Below are 19,520 nucleotides of genomic sequence, written 5' to 3' on the forward strand. Positions count from 1 at the left end.
CCAAGGTGGCCTCCCTCTCAGGACAAAACAGACCGGCAATCTACCACCAGCCAGTGGCCAACTGAGGCACAGGCTGCAGGTTCCAGGAAAGAATGGTTCTCTTACATCCCAGAAGGTAATACAAGAAAATTCTCACAGAAACTGAAACCTCATGGGAACAAGAAGGATAAATTGAGAGTTAAACTGAATTCTGATGCTCCACTCGATCTAGTCAGCATCTCCACCAAATTTGAGCCTATGAATAATGATGAAAAGCCATACACCCACGTGGAACACAGCTCAGCAGCAAAGTAATTTGTACTCCCATTTTCCCCCTTTCTGCTGTATCAGATCCCAATATGATGTTTATTCATTGAAACTGTAACTGCAGCCCTTAACACCTGGCCAGCTCTGTTAATTAATGGCTACTTATCTGCAGTTGGTGTGGCACTTCAGGAGATACAATTCACAGAAACCCAGCTCCCAACTGTTAAAAATTACAAATCTTTGTGTGCAAGTCACAATAAGGCCAAGAAGACATCTGGGAAAGTCAGCACACTCGTTTAGTCTGACACTTTCGGTGAGCAAGTGCCACTAACTACCGCAGTGGCAGTCACGGATGTTCACGTCTGCCTGTCAGTTAGGATAACAAGATGTAATATCTATCTATCTCTGTACAGAACTATATACCAAGCGAGGTGGTGCAGTGGTTAGCACACTGGACATGCATTCGGGAGGACAACGGGTCAATCCTGCATCTGGCCATTCTGATTTAGGTTTTCTGTGATTTCCCTAAATCACTTCAGGCAAATGCCGGGATGGTTCCTTTGAAGGGGCACAGCCGACTTCCTTCCCCATCCTTCCCTAATCCAATGAGACCGATGACCTCGCTGTTTGGTAGGCCTTCAGTGTTTTGGCAGACTGCTGAGACACAGCTTCGTTATCAGATAAAATCCTTAATTGAATGCTCAAACATCTTAGCAGTGACAGCATAAAACACATCCTCAGGTTTTTTCAATTGTATTTGGCAGAAAATGGAGTTACCCTCCCAATGGCAGGAGGGTATTATTATTCCTAACATGAAAACTGGAAGACTCCCTTAAATTTTCATTAATTATTGACCAATTGCTGTAACAAATAAACTGTGTAAATTATTTGAAAGAATGAACTTTAACTCAGTAACTAGTTACTTGAAGTTGTCAGAACTTTCAAATTCTGGGACCTGTTATTTGAAGGAAAGTTAACGTGGTTACCCCATATATACAGGCTCGAGGCAAATTGCGGAGGAAGCTTTATACTTTCAGATTTCATAGAAGCATCTCCTGGGGAGCAGGCTGCACAGTTCTTGTACGGTTTTATGATGCTTTGTTTTTATCCTGTCTGGAATATGGATGTGTTGCCTATCGTTTGGCAGAACCGTCAGTACTGAGCTTTACACACCCTGTCCACCACAGTGGTATGTGGTTGGCAGGTGGAGCCTTCTGTATGAGCCCTGCAGACTGACTCCTAGTGGGAGCTGGTATCGCACCACTGAGCGTCGGACACTAGCGACGCTTGGCAAACTGTGCGGTCACAGTCTGTCAGATGCCTACCTGTCCACATTACTCGACTCTGTTTCACAACCGACAGTTTGGACTGTTTTATGAATTGCCTAAAAATGGGTAGACCAGCTCTGAGATATACGATTGGTACCTCTATGCAAGGACCTCCAACTGCCCACTCTGGTCAGTGTTCACAGAGTTCCCTGTCAGCATCGCCCACAGTACGTACCCTGTGGTACGATTTGGCTGGACCTCTTTTGTGGCCCTAAGAACAATTCTGATTCCACCATTCTCAGATACCTGTTTTGTTTGGTTCTCCACTACTACCCAAATTCGACACACATTTACAGGAATGAATTGAAAGTCAGTGACAGGGTCGGTTCTGCTTCTGCACATGCAAGGGGGCATGAGAATACGTGCAGTGCATACCGGCTCTGCAGTACACTAAAACTCTTTGTCACAAATGACTTCCTGTTAGTAGTGACTCCCATGTGCTGCTTACAAGGCATATCTCGGTGCTACTCCAAAAACCCTCCGGTTGCTAATATCCGAGACCTATTAGTTGACCTCCACAGCTTCGGAATGACAGTAACATTTGTCTGGACACCGAGCTGTGTGGTTATTCTGGGAAGTGAACTTGCTGATGAACTAACTAAAGAAGCAACCTAGGAGACAAATTTGAACTAGCAGTACCGAGCACAGACTTAAGATTGCAACTGTGACATGAAATTTCGAAAAACTGGTATGTGGAATGGAAGACTACCACGATCCTCGACAAGCTGAGAGTGATCAAGGGTAACACTGAGTAGTGGCTTACTTCTCTCCGGACCCCTCAGAAAGGTTCCGTCGGGCTGTGCTGACTGTGTATCATTCGCACCGGACTTACTCATGACTTTTTTGCCGAGAGGCTTCCCCTCGGTGCAGCTGTGGTAGTCGTCTCTCGATAGCCTGCACTCTTGTGGAATGTGCCCGGCTGGCTGATTGGAGACCAGTGATCGACCTGTTTACTTACTACCTCAAATACTTGTGGCCGACGGGTTACCAGCTACCAAAGTCCTAAGTTCTGTGAGGGAAAATGGATTTTATAACAAACTTAAATGGAGTTTAATGCATGGTGTCAGAGTGTGGATGTGGGGTGAGACCTCTTGGTGCGGTGGGTGCCCTATGTGGCCTCTTAGTTTCTCGCCCCATTTTAGTCGTGTCTATTTGTACATCCTTCAACAAACTAGCCACAGCTTTTTAGCTGCCTGAATTTTATGTCATTTTTAACTATCTGGCTACAGCTACTGTCTCACACAATTTTTAACCACAGCGACATGCTTGTAGACCCTGGAGATAACAGTTCTCCTTTTCTTGTTTCGTATTTCTTTCTACATCTACATCTACATCTACATTTATACTCCGCAAGCCACCCAACGGTGTGTGACGGAGGGCACTTTACGTGCCACTGTCATTACCTCCCTTTTCTGTTCCAGCCGCGTATGGTTCGTGGGAAGAACGACTGTCTGAAAGCCTCCGTACGTGCTCAAATCTCTCTAATTTTACATTCGTGATCTCCTCATGAGGTATAAGTAGGGGGAAGCAATATATTCAATACCTCATCCAGAAACCCACCCTCTCGAAACCTGGCGAGAAAGCTACACCGTGATGCAGAGTGCCTCTCTTGCAGAGTCTGCCACTTGAGTTTGCTAAACATCTCCGTAACGCTATCATGGTTACCAAATAACCCTGTGATGAAACGCGCCGCTCTTCTTTGGATCTTCTCTATCTCCTCCGTCAACCCGATCTGGTACGGATCCCACACTGATGAGCAATACTCAAGTATGGGTCGAACGAGTGTTTTGTAAGCCACCTCCTTTGTTGATGGACTACATTTTCTAAGGACTCTCCCAACGAATCTCAACCTTGTACCCGCCTTACCAACAATTAATTTTATATGATCATTCCACTTCAAATCGTTCCACACGCATACTCCCAGATATTTTACAGAAGTAACTGCTACCAGTGTTTGTTCCGCTATCATATAATCATACAATAAATGATCCTTCTTTCTATGTATTCGCAATACATTACATTTGTCTATGTTAAGGGTCAGTTGCCACTCCCTGCACCAAGTGCCTATCCGCTGCAGATCTTCCTGTATTTTGCTACAATTTTCTAATGCTGCAACTTCTCTGTATACCACAGCATCATCCGCGAAAAGTCTCATGGAACTTCCGACACTATCTACTAGGTCAATTCTTTATGTGAATTTCCTGTGAATTGAGGGGTTGACAACCGAGTAGTTTACTCCCTTTAAACCTGTAATCATCAGAATGGCACTGTTTTGCCACAGTATATCTCAAAAGTGATAGTGATGAGTTATATTTGGGGCACTTTAAAATACTAGCTTCCAAGGCAAATTTACAAAGACCATTTGAATGTCAAATCATGATACCCGAGCAGATGTGCAATTTTGCACAAGAAAGCATTTGTGGTACCCATTTTTAAATATGTTTAGCAGAGTAATACTAGCAGAATGTTGTAAGGTTATTGCCTCTATTCAGTAATTCAAATATTGTCCAAGAGTCTCACAGTCTACGCAGTCTCATTCCGATGTCTGAATTTCAGGGTGCAATTAAGTGATACTTCTCGAATGTTCAAATTCTAAACAGTGTACTTCATCAGAATTGAAGATAATCGAAACTGGATTGGTTACAATTGCCTTAACCAGTAGTGCCACTTCTCAAAGTTGGTAACATGTTGTTTGCATTATTGAAGCAGAGGTAATAAATTCAAATTTACTATTCTTCATCTTTTTATCCCTATCAAAACTCTGAAATCTTAGACATGTCAACTGATTGTAGGCTAAGAAAGGCTGAGTCCAGGGTGCCTACAGGAAAAGTCTATACATTGACTTTTGATGAAATATCACCACCACCACCACCAACACTACCACTTAAAAACTCTGAGTGAAAGATATCATACAAGTAAGACTTCAAGTAACACAGTTCAAGTGATTACTCGGCGGAGCTTTTCCATTTTATTTATTATTATCCTCTCTGTTAGACAGTGGCTGCCTAAAACTGTGGTAACAAACATGCAGATGATGTCGATTAAAGCCATACTCACACCGTCATTTCTAAAGTGTAAAATGAGATCTTTATAACAGCTGTTTTAGCTTCCTAAGCATCAACAGTTTTGTTGGTATGGACAGTTTTGTTTCATAGCACGTTCAAAACGGGGAGCAATTTTCATTTCTTAAAATCTGAAAAACATACGATTATATGACAAAAAAGTATGACATTTTGTACTTTTTGTGTATGGGTGCATACAGTAACAAAATATGGAAACTCTGTGAGAAATGCTTGCTTGAACATTAATGCAGATGCTAGCCAAGTCTGCATGTTGAGCTTTTGTATTTGACAACAAACGGCACCTGTGCAATGTCCTCAATGTAATGCAAGTCTCAGTGATGCTCAGAACAGTGTTCTGTGTAGCCACAAGTGCATTATGTTGGAGAATTCGGAAGTGGGCAAATCGTTAATGCTTACATTGTGGGTGCTTCTGTGACCAAAGTAGTCATAGTGTTTGGTGTTTGAAGAGTTATTGTATCAAAGATGTATACCATATAGAGGGAAAGTGGAAAACCATCATCTGATAAGTCACAATGGAGACAAAAGTGTATGTTTAGTGATGGTGGCAGATGGCCATTGAAGAGGATTGGGGTGAAAAACAAGAGGAGGGCAGCTGCAAATGCCACTGCAGGACAAAATGTTGCTCTTGTGAACCCTGTCAGCACCAAAACAAAGAGAATGGAGCTCCGTAAACAAGGAATTGCTGGGCGAGCTGGAATTCCAAAGCCACTCGTCAATGTTGAAAATGCCCATAACAGGAAAAGATGGTCTGAAGCCATAAAACCTGGACTGTGGAGCAATGGAAGAATGTCATTTGGTCAGATGACTCTCATATTACAATGTTTTTAAAATCTGGCTGAGTTTATTTCCCGAGAGTGAAACGTAGCAGGAGTTTGGTGACGATTTTGACAGGTTTATCGTGGTATTCTGTGGGCCACACGTTTACTCTGTGAGGTTGCATTGCTGCCAAGGATTATGTGACCCTTTCAGCTGATCATGTCCATCCTACAGTACAGTATTTGTTCCTTAATGTTGATATTATATTCCAAAACAACAGGGCCTATGTTTACACAGCTTGTACCATCCAGAACTGGTTTTGTGAGCGTGAGCCTGTCACCCCTGGTCACCACAGTCACCAGATTGTGATATTATTGAGACTTTGTAGTCTGCTTTGAAAAGAAGGGCACATGATTGCTATCAACCTCAATCATCATTACTGAACTTGCCACTATTTTGTGGGAAGATTGGTATAAGAGTCCCTTAAAAACCATCCGGGACCTTTATTTGTCCATTCTGGCATGACTGGAAGCTATTTTGAAAGCCAATAGTTTTCCTGTACTGTAATGGTAATGGGTTGTGTTTGTGGTATTTCCATATTTTTGTCCAAGCCCTGTATCTGAACACTTAAGAGATTTGATTTTGGCTGAACCTGTGCCCAGTGTCTGTGCTGACTGATAATATTCCACTTATTTTGTGGAAGGGTTTCCCCACAGTGTAGCAAGCTTTGGAATTTCTGGCTTTGCCAATCATTTTCCTTTAACTGTGTGCTGCACTTCTTAAAAGAATAAGATGTTCTCTGCTGAGAGCTAAATAAATCATGCCTCACTGAGCTGGGATTTTTAAATATTGAGTTCTGAATTAGGATTAGAGTGGATCACTACATTGCATCTCAGACTTGAGACGCTTTGGGGGAATGGGGGGGGGGGGGGGGGACAGACAGACTAGATTTTAAAAAAATGATGTGTTCAGCAGTTGTATTGTTGTATTTTTAACTCTTCAAGGTTCGATTACTATAATACCCACTCATAACATTGATTATGATGATGCCTATGTCTGTCCTGCTGTCTTCCACATTATCAATGCTTGCATGTCTAGTATCTTCACTACTTTGCTGTCTCACAAAAAGTGAATGGTCGCTAAAGTAGAGCAAATCAGCTTGAAATTGTCAGAAGGAAAATGGCCTGTCAAGAACTTCAATGTATGATTTTGTTGTCATTGGAGGAGACTTAATCACTCAACAATTGAGTGGGATAGTAATAGTTTTGTGAGTGGTAGGCATGATAAAACCTCCTTACTTTTTCACATTTTCCTTCTTTTATTATGTTGACAACACATTTGTAATTTGGCCACCTGGAATCCATGTCTGTCAGCTGTTCGTCAATCGTACACGTACACCGTCGATCCAAAAACTTCATAGATTTATTCCTGATGCATAACTGATGTCAGCATAGTAACTGTTTAATTCTACTGTGGGAGGTGCATGCTACAATGAATGTATGTGTCCCAGTAGCCAAAAGACCAGTAGAAATTTGTTATACAATACTTTCAGCTAGTACAACTGAAAACTGATTCCAAAGTAATACTGCTAAAGATTTTCCTGATCTGATAAGGGTTGACACCAAACACAATTACAATTTCTCAGATGTATGTGCTGCACAGTCATGCTAATGTAGCCACTGAGTTAATTACATTGTCCTTTCTAAATCAGGCAGCACTGATGTAGCCCGCAAATGCCTGTATGTTGTTGAAGCACCTGTGAATACTCAGTGGTTTGGACACAGTATGTGAGGCTGTAGTCTTCAACTGGTGTGTGCTGTGCTCCAATAAATTGAACTCTGGTTGTGAGACCACTTGTGCAGTTGGTTCCTGGTCTAGAGAACGACAACTGTGAACTCCCGATGTTTACTGACTGGTGAGCAGCTGAGTGGCATCCTATAAAGCCACCCAGCACAAAACTATTGGGAAACTGTGATAATGTAATGTGGTTTGTGGAGGAAAACTAATGTCGGCGATGGCAGTACTGTATCAGGAGGATGAGCTACCACCAGATACTGCAGTAGCTGCGGCTGACATAATAAGCTGTGGCTGAGCCTCGGCAGGTTGGTAACCCACACAACTTTATCGTGGAGTCTTGGCCGGATCGAAAGGTGTCAGCCACAGTTGCTACACTCCTCTTCCCTAGAGAGGAAATGTCAGAGCCCTCTCACTGTGAAGTTAGTAGTTGTGACATAGTTGCGTGCTCAGGATACGGCATCCTCCCTTCCTCGAGGGGGAAGTGGGAAGAGGTGAACCTTAAAAACAAGAACCATATGTGATGGTCTTTGAGAAACTGAAGACTGTGCTGCCTAAGGTGGCATGACCTAGCAGGGCCAGGCTTACAGTGATACTTCCACGACTGGAGAACAGGGAAGCCAGTAAAGTCCAACTGAAGTCCTGCGCAGGGAGGGGGGGGGGGGGTTGCCCAAAGAGAAGAGGCAGGCACTGTGGGAGGGGGGGGGGGCACAAAGACAAGAGGCAGGCACTCTGTGGAGAGTAGGAGGCCCCAGATGTCACAAGAGACAACCGTGGGCAGAGACGTTTGGGGCCGGTGACTAGGGCAGAGCAGAGTCTGGGAAAAGGTACATTATGTGCCTTGAAGGTGCCTGTAGGAGGAGGAATGGAGTGCAGGGGGCGAGTGTGACCCACACTCTGAAGGGAAGAAGACAAGGGGAGGAAGCGGGGTTCCGAGCATGTGAGCTGAATGCCAGCCACAGACAGAAATGGTGGCTAAACTGAAGGCAACATGTCCAGAATTGGATGAGGCGTGGCCAGTGAAGTTGAGGGGGCACAGAGTGATGGCATTGGACCGAGAAAGGGAGGATGAGCAGGGGATGGTAGCTGATGGCACAGGAAGCACTAGAAAGAGAGGGTCCAACAGAAGGGGACTTTAGGGAGCCACTGACATTAAGACCGACAGCGAGGATGCTGATGGTGCTGGCACCTTAAGAGGTGCCAGTGGCACTGGAGCCTGGTGAGGTGCTGGAGCCCAAGGAGGCACAAAAGCCTGAGGAGGTTGGAGCAGGTGGAGGCACCAGAGCTGGTGGGAGGCTGAGCTGTTGGAGGAGGCTAGAAGACAATCTATGGGGAAGTGTATCATCTGCAGGATGAATCCGAGGCATCATCGCATGTCAGAGGAAGCAGAGTATGTGTCATTCTCCCTGGGGCTGAAGCAGCCTCGGAACGGATGAGCTCCCGTAAAAGATGCTCAGGGATACACTGTAAGAACTGGACTGAGACAAAAGATGTGCCCCACACTTAAAGTGGTGCTGCCACCACACATTGAACTAAATGAGTAAAGACGTGGAATGACTGCTGTATCAGCTGCTTCCGTGACTGCACAAATTGAGTCATTGACAGTTCCATTGCCAGATCAACTGTGACAAATGAACAAATGATACCAGTCTACTTGACTGGCAAAAGTCTTCCAGCGCACTACTGAATTATGTTATCTCCGAGAGCTACAGTAACGTAGCCAAAAACCGTTGTACAGTCTAACCATCCACCCAAAAACACCGTCTCAAAGTCAACTAATATCGAACCATTGGCAGTATCCGGTGACAAACCATCTCACCTTGCATTGTTTTGCCACAGACAGTTACCTCCAAAACACAAACGAATAGCACACAGAACACACAGTAATCCATGTCCACACAGCCCACTGAAATGCAAAAAATGTACACACACCATCAAGTCATCTTTCTTATGAAACAAAACTCAATACTTACAGTAAATCAATAGGAGGATAACAGGCGCATTTTATAGTGCAAGTATGAGAGTCAGCAAAACACCATGACAGTTTCACACACACACACACACACACACACACACACACACACACACACACACACACACACACATTAAGAGCCGAGCACTCTTACCTAAGAGCAAATTGTAAATAATATACAAGTAATGACTTCCGCAGAAAATTTTGTTAACAAAAAACTGGAATGCATGAAAGGTGGAGTGACAATGTGTAACTCAGAAGCAACTGATGGTGAAACCAACTAGGCAAAATGCCACAGAACATAAGGAGAGGAAAAGAAATGTAAGCAAGCCAAAGGAAAGAGCCAGCAACAACTGTTTTACTTTTGAATGTGGAGCAGAACTATGAAAAATACTGTGTGGAGGAGACACAAACACAGAGAGGAAGGCTAGCTGGTTGAGCACAAAGACACAGTGAATGAAGTCCCATAACCAAAACAGTTGTTGACAAAAAGTGCACCTTTGTCGTCATTGTTGAGCTGAAAGCATTACAGAAAACAAGCTTTTATCTCTTACCCCTGTTGAATCTTGTGGAAGGTGCACACTACAATGAATAGATGTGCCCAGGTAGCCATAAGAGCAACATAACTTTATTACACAGTATTTTAAGCAAGTACAACAGGAAACAGCTTCCGAAGTAATATCACTTTATTACACAGTATTTTAAGCAAGTACAACAGAAAACAGCTTCCAAAGTAATATCACTAAAGGTTGCCCTGTTCTGACAAGGGTTGACACCAAATGCAGTGACGATTTCTGGGATGTACGAGCCATAGCATTATGCTAATGTAGCTACTGGGTTAAGTACACTATCTGTGCTAAATCAGGCAACACTGACCTAGAGCAGAAACATCTGTACATTTGTGTAGATCCATGGCTGAAGCACTCTTGAAGACTCAGTGTTTTGGACGCATTGTGTGAGGCTGTAGTCTCCAACTGGAGGGATTGCACACTGATGCATGGAACTGTGTTTGTGGGGCCATTTGCAAGGTTGGCTCATGGCCATAGGACCACATATGTGAGCTCCTGATATTGAGTTACTGACAAGCAGCTGAGCAGTGTCCTATAGAGCTGTCTGGTGGAAGAATATTGGGAAATTATGTTGATGTCATATGGCTCTTGGGGAGCAAGATAGTGCTGGCAGTAGCAGCGCTCTATCCGCAGATGTGGTGCCACCAGATACTGGAACAGCTACTGCGTACTGGACTGGTACTGGAACTTTAGCCTGGTTGTTGTGTGGAGCCTTGGAATTGTAACCACCATGATTAAAAATGCATGATATATGTGCGAGAGTTACATTGGTCATAGTGGGGTATTGTAATCATTTCCTTTTCTGTATTGCTCCTCTATTTTAATGTGTGTGCTAAAGACCATAATGTCAAGTGCCATAAATCATCATTGTAATATTTGGCTAAAGGTAAATAATAACTGCTGTTGTTATTACCTTAACAATTATATACTTGTAATTTCATTACTGTATTGTAACTATGATTTAGTCATTATCATACCATGCGTATGGGGTTACTGTGTGTTATTAGGTAGTGATTTGCCACAGACTATAATTACAGACTCTTGCTAAGATGTGGAATGAGTCAGTTCTGACCACGATATTATTGCACTTGGCCTCTCATAGCCATTATTGGAAACATCCACTGTGTAACAGTAAGAAAATGACTAAGGAAAACACATTGAATTGTGAATGATTTCTAGGTAGTTGTGTCTGTACTATCAAGTGGTTCAGGGAGGCCTTGTGAACTATCATGATAAGAGCTCATGATAAGTTGACCAAAGCGCCCTCACTTCAACGTGTGATATTTTGGTTGACTAATACCTGTGTACAGCGGCTTATACTTAATAATGTCAATGTCTTTCTCTAATGTTACTGTCGTTTTCTAATTGTGATTGATTGTTGGCAACAAACATCACAGGAAAGTAAATTTACTTTGAGGCTGTTGTCAGTGTGCCCAGCTGTTTAAAGAATCAATGAAAATAATCAATTTTTGAAAATATAATATAATTGGTTTAGATAAGATTGAGTGATATGAATGTATTTCCAACTTATTTTAAAGTAAAGTTCCTATGGAGTACTAAAGATTTGTTCCCATATGATAAGTCTTGTCATGTATTAATATATAACTGACTCAAGGCACTTTTCCAGAGAGACTGAAACACACCCCTTGTTAGTCCCCTCTGTAAGAAAGGTGTGAGGAGAGATGTCAGTAACTACTGACATAGTAAGACATGTTTCAATGGTGACATCGTTTTCCATGATTTTTGAGGTGATATATTCTAGAATATTGTCCCATGTGGGCAACAATATCATCATCAATAAACTGCAGTGTGGAATTCAGAAGAGTGGCTCTACTGAGAATGCCATTTGCATGTTCACTCACCTATTGTACAAGTGTTAAATAACAAAATGGTGCCAATTGATATTTTGTGTGAACTATCTACAGCATTTGATTTTGTGAATCACAGTATTCTCGTAAATAAACTGCAGTTTTATGTGATTAGTGGTATAGCTAACCATTGGATACTGTTATATCTAACTAAAAGAATGCAGAAAGTTGTAGTTAGTAATTCAACCAATGTAGTGGGGACATTATTCTGACTGGGGAGAAATCATGTATGTGGTCCCCCCCCCCCCCCCCCCCCCAAAGGCTCAATCTTAGGTCCACTATTGTTCCTCATGTATGAAACAATCTTCCATTTAATATACATGAAGCAGAATTAGTTCCTTATGCAGGTGACACTAGTATTGTAATCAGTCCAATTATACATATGACAACAGAAGAAATAGGAAACAAGGTCCTTAAAACTATCATTGACTGGTATTCTGTGAATGGTCTCACACTCAGTTTTAAAAAGACATAACATATTCAGTTCTGCACATCCAGGAGTACTACGCCAGTGACAAATGTAACACATTTAATAAATAGGATGGAAACCTGAAAATTCTTAGGGGTCTTTATTGATGAGAATGGGAAAAAGCACATTTTGGAACTGCTAAAACAACTTAGTTCAACTGCATTTGCACTTGGAATCATTGAAAATCTTGGGAAGAGACAAACAAGCAAATTCAAATATTTTCATTCAAGAATATCATATGGAATAATATTCTGAGGTAACTCATCTTTAAGAAAGAATGTCTTTGTTGCTCAGAAACCTGCTGTAAGAATAATATGTGATGCTCTCCCATGATCATCTTGTAGACAACATCAGTTTAAGGAGTTGGACATTCTGACTACTGCTTCATGGTATATTTAGTCTCACATGAAGTTTGTTGTAAATAATCAACTGTAGTTAAAAAGGAACAATGATGTACATAATTACAGTACCAGAAGAAAAAAAAAAGACATTCATTACGCCACATTAAGGTTGTCTTTAGCACAAAAAGGCGTGCACAATGCTGCAGCCAAATTTTTTTATCGCTTACTTGGTGATATAAAATGTCTGACATACAGAAAAGAAAATTTGAAAATAAACAGAGAAAATTTTTCCTTGACAATTCCTACTACTCCATAGAATTATTTCTATGATTGTAAAGAATAAAAGGTGGTGGCTAGGAATTACTGACTCACATTTGTATTTATTTTTTAAAAAAGAAAAAAGACTTGTAAGTAATAAACATGTTGACGTATGTACACAATAGTTTGTGATGTGAGTATAAAAGACTTGTTCCACATGATTATGATCTATTGTGAAAATGATCCAAAAATCTTGAAACTAATTAATCAACTAACTACCATCAGTCATGTATATGTCTGCAATTATATTAAAATTTCAGTAATCATTTAAACTTCAGATATTTTCAAAAGTCTGCAGAATTCTATAGCAGTTAGTATTGTAGCATTAAAGAATAGTTACGACAGTCCTTCAGAGTTTCCACATTTTGTGTTATCTGCCTGTCTGCAAGTAACCTCCTTCACTATTTATTGGGGTAGCAGTTTTTTTTTTCTCAAAGCATTTTTTATATATTTTTTTCTATTTTCTGCAGTAACTCAAGAGATATATATTGCACATACACAAGAGAAAGATTGTAAAATTGCATCATTTATAAGCTTCTGTATGCTTTCTCTGTTTAGTAGGTGATATGGCTGTGGTTGCTGCTTATGTGAAAAAATACCTGAGGTGAAACACTATGAACACAACAAAAATTAGCTGAAGCATTGCAAAAGAAGTCATAATGGGTGAGAATTGGCTCTGCAAGTTTCCTTCATATGGGGGACATAGTGTCTCTCTATGCTGAAGGAGCTGTATGTGGATTTCTGAGCACCTTAGGGTATGTTCCTTGTGATATCTTAATGAAGTAGTTTCTAAATTTCATAATTTTTTTACATATTTGTTCAGTCAGTCAGTTTGTCAGAATTGCTCTATAACAGGGCCTTTTTAAAGTATACTTATTATTTGGAAAAACTATTTTTGCAGGTTGGTAGATGATTCGCTGTGTCGTTTGTCCGGAGGCTGGAGACTTAAGTAACCCACCAAAAAAATTTCGAGGTGAGGAAATATTAGATTTAAATGTTTTTTACCTAATATGAGGCAGTTTGAATGTGCCACAAGTATAATGCACTAAATTTTATCTTTCACATACACACTTTTTTCAGACTGCTTGTTTAAGATATGTCCTATGAACCGCTACTCAGCCCAAAAACAGTTTTGGAAAGCTGCAAAGCAAAGTGCTAGTTCAGCAACGGATGCTGTTCTTTTAAAACGATTACATGTGAGTAGTCTAGTGACATGATAAAGTATTAGTTTTATACAAACCTGTAAGATATATAATTGATGATAAATTTTTAATTATTCCAGCATGCAGCAGAAATTGAGAAAAAACAAAATGAGACTGAGAACAAAAAAGTTCTAGGCAATGTTGTGACATATGGCAGTGTCACACAGGTAAGATATTATGAAACTCTGAAATGTAGAGTATTTGTATTTGGGTTTTGGATTTACATGGCGCACGCGCGAGCTCGCACCCCCCCCCCCCCCCCTCCCTCCCCCCCCTTGCCCCTCACACATAGAGACAGAGACAGAGACAGAGAGAGAGAGAGAGAGAGAGAGAGAGAGAGAGAGAGAGAGAGAGCAGTCAGAAATGCTGTGTTTTAGTGCCACATAAAGCTATATTTTTTGTATTGGGAAATTTATTGACAACATAATACAGAAATCACAGATACAGGTTTCTCCCTTTCGTATTATACTTGTGTAAGAGCTAGTCAGAATTCAGAGCTGTGTTTTACAGCTGCTCCAACAACTTACTGGTGTAATTACCTATGCTGGACACAGGTTTGTCCTGACATTTAGGTAATGGTAAGTTTGCCTCTGCTTTTGTTATGTGCAATTGTTAATTCAGTAAAATGATGATTCTCGAACTGGAAGGGGTTTATTCAAATTTTGTGCTCAAAGAAATTTTCAAAACTGAAATGCAAGTGTCGAGGGTCAGTAGAGTGGTAGCTTAAAATTCCTGTTCAACCGGTTGTGTATTGGTCAGTTGAATTACATCTCTCCCACATTGCAGTATCTTGAGGAGTGAGAACATGTAACATTATTGATGGATTAGACACACAATGATTACTGTTTTCACTAATGTAGCATAAATGGTTTTTCTACAGACATCACTATTCTCAGCAGCCAGTGTGATGCATGCGTTCTCTCTCACTATTGCTTGTGTGACTTAATTTGCTGCCTTAATTAAGTGCACAAGGTGGGCCTTTTCATTGAATTTATTCTCCCTCATCATGCCTTCTCCTCTTTGTTTTCTGTTAATTTCTTTTCTTATCATCAAGTATCACTATGATTTCCTTGTCTTCAAGTAAAAATACCCAACATAAGAAGAGTATCCACGCAGTAATAAATCATGAATGATGGTAGCACCACATATTACAGAGTGACCAATCGGTATAATACAATAGGGTCTGGCAACATAAAATTTGTCATGGGAGAGGCAAACACCAGATTTCAATTCCATGTGAGTGTACAAGAGAGTTGCTTACATGACACTTTTGTGTGTACCCATTTTGAATACTGTGCATTCCTCTGGAATCCTTTAAACCTTTCATGGTTACAACTGAATTTGAACAGGTTTTTGAAATTAAGAAGATGATGGTTTTCTTTCAACACCATTATTATACACTCCTGGAAATTGAAATAAGAACACCGTGAATTCATTGTCCCAGGAAGGGGAAACTTTATTGACACATTCCTGGGGTCAGATACATCACATGATCACACTGACAGAACCACAGGCACATAGACACAGGCAACAGAGCATGCACAATGTCGGCACTAGTACAGTGTATATCCACCTTTCGCAGCAATGCAGGCTGCTATTCTCCCATGGAGACGATCGTAGGGATGCTGGATGTAGTCCTGTGGAACGGCTTGCCATGCCATTTCCACCTGGCGCCTCAGTTGGACCAGCGTTCGTGCTGGACGTGCAGACCGCGTGAGACGACGCTTCATCCAGTCCCAAACATGCTCAATGGGGGACAGATCCGGAGATCTTGGTGGCCAGGGTAGTTGACTTACACCTTCTAGAGCATGTTGGGTGGCACGGGATACATGCGGACGTGCATTGTCCTGTTGGAACAGCAAGTTCCCTTGCCGGTCTAGGAATGGTAGAACGATGGGTTCGATGACGGTTTGGATGTACCGTGCACTATTCAGTGTCCCCTCGACGATCACCAGTGGTGTACGGCCAGTGTAGGAGATCGCTCCCCACACCATGATGCCGGGTGTTGGCCCTGTGTGCCTCGGTCGTATGCAGTCCTGATTGTGGCGCTCACCTGCGCGGCGCCAAACACGCATACGACCATCATTGGCACCAAGGCAGAAGCGACTCTCATCGTTGAAGACGACACGTCTCCATTCGTCCCTCCATTCACGCCTGTCGCGACACCACTGGAGGCGGGCTGCACGATGTTGGAGCGTGAGCGGAAGACGGCCTAACGGTGTGCGGGACCGTAGCCCAGCTTCATGGAGACGGTTGCGAATGGTCCTCGCCGATACCCCAGGAGCAACAGTGTCCTTAATTTGCTGGGAAGTGGCGCTGCGGTCCCCTACGGCACTGCGTAGGATCCTACGGTCTTGGCGTGCATCCGTGCGTCGCTGCGGTCCGGTCCCAGGTCGACGGGCACGTTCACCTTCCGCCGACCACTGGCGACAACATCGATGTACTGTGGAGACCTCACGCCCCACGTGTTGAGCAATTCGGCGGTACGTCCACCCGGCCTCCCGCATGCCCACTATACGCCCTCGCTCAAAGTCCGTCAACTGCACATACAGTTCACGTCCACGCTGTCGCGGCATGCTACCAGTGTTAAAGACTGCGATGGAGCTCCGTATGCCACGGCAAACTGGCTGACACTGACGGCGGCGGTGCACAAATGCTGCGCAGCTAGCGCCATTCGACGGCCAACACCGCGGTTCCTGGTGTGTCCGCTGTGCCATGCGTGTGATCATTGCTTGTACAGCCCTCTCGCAGTGTCCGGAGCAAGTATGGTGGGTCTGACACACCGGTGTCAATGTGTTCTTTTTTCCATTTCCAGGAGTGTACTTTCACTTCCAAAATAATGTGTAAGCTCTCCATTTTTTTTCACAATGGGAGCTAGAACACCCATGTCCCACAAACCAATGCAGGATACCATGACTGATAGATTTTGTAATTTTATCTTTTATCTTATAAACAAACTTTTGTAGGAAATAATGTAACGGACACATTAAGTATACATTTATTTGATTACTGTCAGTGTACGAAGATATTCATTGTATTTTAGTTTTCTTGAGAAGTTATAAGCTCAAAACTTACAGAACCTTATACACCATGGAACTTAGAAAAGCATGGTGTGTTGCAAAGTGGTGCAGCACAAGCTGCACAAACAACTATTTTTCTCTTGTCTTTAGACTTAGTACAGCAGTATCTGCATTGCTTCCTAGTTTCACTGTCGTTCAGGACATATTTGCCTACATTCACTAGCCAGGCTTCATCTGACACATGAGAAACTCCTCTCTTTGCTGGATAGGCACTGGGCGCTGAACCCCTTCTTTTTTTTCTGGATGAATACACATTAATCAGTTGGTCTGCTAATCTGAGATGAAAGGTCAACTGATCTGTCTTCTGTCAGTCAATCTGGTACAATACATACCTATCTGTCTATTTTTCTTTATTCATCCTAGGATCATCTCACAGTGATATATAATAGGCCAAAATATAAAACCACAACATACATAACATGTTTTAAGGGGATAGGACTGGCAGCCTCCAGGGATGAGACAGGTGTTTGGTTGTGGCCTAGATTGGAGAACCATCCCAGCTTTTGCCTTAGTGATTCAGGAAAATCATGGAAAACTCATATCAGAATGGCCAGACAGAGCAGTTTCATCCTCTCGAATATGAGGTCAACATACTACCACGGCACTGCCTCATTTGGTAATTCTCTATTGTATACAGTTCCTTCATTTACACACAAATTGTTTAATGTAACATGCGAAATAAAACATAGTTTCCTTCTTCACTGCCCACACACTGAGGACATCCACTGATGACTCCTGAACTACTTTCAACGTGTGAAACATAGTTTCACTCTTCACTCCTGCTCACGCTATGGCACCCACTGATGGCTCTGGACTGAGAAGTTACTGCTGTGCCCCTTGCCATTGCAAGTACCGGACTCCACACTCATCTCTCCACCTGGAAAACTAAGCCAACAGATATTACCGTCATTAAATTTCTCTCTTATTTTTATCTTAACAACACCATTCTGAATGAGTGGTTATACTGAGAATTTGTGCTGTGTGCTGTGTAATTATATTTTTGATTACACTAAAGTTATTAACTGTAGCTGCTCCACTAGCTTATGGAAAGCATATCCACAGTTACATAAATGTGAGTTGTCTGCAGGTATTCAGCAGGTTTCGTGTTCAGTCAGTCATGTTTGGAATACACAATTTGAGGTATCCTGTTGTAGTTTTACAAGTTTTCTCGAGAATGTATGTAAGTGATTTATGTACCATAACTTGCGATAACTATTCACTTCAGTAGAAGTCTTAAAGAAGTTTAATATTTTGTGTTAAATACACAGACGCTGTTCTTACAATATGGTTCATGCTATACCAGTTGGGAAGAATGTTAATTATTCATACTCTGCCCACATCCTGTCTCTATCGAATACTAGCATGCATTAGTATAAGTCTGGCTCTACTGAATCTCAGTGTGCAAAAATAAAAGTGTAACATAGCAAATGTCCAATGTGAGATTACATTGTATTTTTAATTCTAAAACTTTTCTTAATTTTTTTTGTTTATAAATAATTTGCAAAATGTTTTTATTTCTTTCTTTTTCAGCTTCTGCACTTAAAATCTAACAAGTACCTCACTGTTAACAAGCGTCTGCCAGCTCTCCTTGAAAAAAATGCAATGCGCGTTTACTTAGATGCTAACGGAAATGAAGGATCATGGTTCTACATATTGCCATTTTACAAATTACGTGCTACAGGAGATAATGTTGTTGTTGGTGATAAAGTTATATTGAATCCTGTCAATGCAGGACATCAAGTCTTGCATGTTGCCGCAAACTATGAACTCCCTGATAATATTGGCTGTAAAGAGGTACTGTCTGCATAATTTGATTGGCTGAAGGCCATCCCTTATTGCCAGAATTGTCTATCTGCATTAAAAAATATTGAAATTTGTCATTGAATGTTGTTTCTTGATAAACTGTTCCATCTTACCCTCACCTTTGTATTTTGATTTATCACAAAACAGTTTCTTTCATTTGCAGGTGAATGTTGTAAATGCTAGTACATCATGGAAAGTGACGTTATTTATGGAACACAAAGAAAACCAAGAAGAAATTTTGAAGGGTGGTGATGTTGTTAGATTGTTTCATGCTGAGCAGGAAAAGTTTCTTACCATGGATGAATACAAAAAGAAACAGCATCTTTTTCTTCGAGCAACAGGACGAACTTCTGCAACATCTGCAACAAGTAGCAAAGCTCTGTGGGAAGTGGAGGTAAGCATACATATCTTCAGTTGTCATACCAGTTCGGACTTACTATAATGAAGTTATGATGTCATGAGTCCTTTTAAGCTGGTGATGGTTGAATTCAAAGTGTGGTGTACAGTGCATGCCTGGGTGTGGAGAGTTTTCATTTAAAAAGAATTATTTCCCTTGCAATAGTCAGTTTATCATATGAAGAGAAGAATGAGCTGTCACTGACCATCATGTGAAACATGAGAATATTATGATGGTTAAACTTCCTTTTTTTTTTTACTTGGAGTGAAGTGATATTTTTCATATATTTGTGTT

At 41.6% G+C, this 19,520-nt stretch overlaps 1 protein-coding gene across 1 annotated transcript in view; it reads left to right on the forward strand.

Moving 5' to 3' along the window:
* LOC124721161 (inositol 1,4,5-trisphosphate receptor) overlaps window positions 1-19,520 on the forward strand; it is a 360,416-nt gene that overhangs the window by 27,917 nt on the left and 312,979 nt on the right. The window contains exons 2-7 of the mRNA XM_047245990.1: window positions 13,303-13,499; window positions 13,646-13,717; window positions 13,825-13,940; window positions 14,027-14,113; window positions 18,557-18,820; window positions 18,993-19,223. Of these exons, the coding sequence (XP_047101946.1) occupies window positions 13,654-13,717; window positions 13,825-13,940; window positions 14,027-14,113; window positions 18,557-18,820; window positions 18,993-19,223 (762 nt within the window). The 5' untranslated portion in view covers window positions 13,303-13,499; window positions 13,646-13,653. The remainder of the gene's footprint in view (window positions 1-13,302; window positions 13,500-13,645; window positions 13,718-13,824; window positions 13,941-14,026; window positions 14,114-18,556; window positions 18,821-18,992; window positions 19,224-19,520) is intronic.

This window comes from Schistocerca piceifrons, chromosome X (assembly GCF_021461385.2).
Source record: "Schistocerca piceifrons isolate TAMUIC-IGC-003096 chromosome X, iqSchPice1.1, whole genome shotgun sequence".
Taxonomy (NCBI): domain Eukaryota; kingdom Metazoa; phylum Arthropoda; class Insecta; order Orthoptera; family Acrididae; genus Schistocerca; species Schistocerca piceifrons.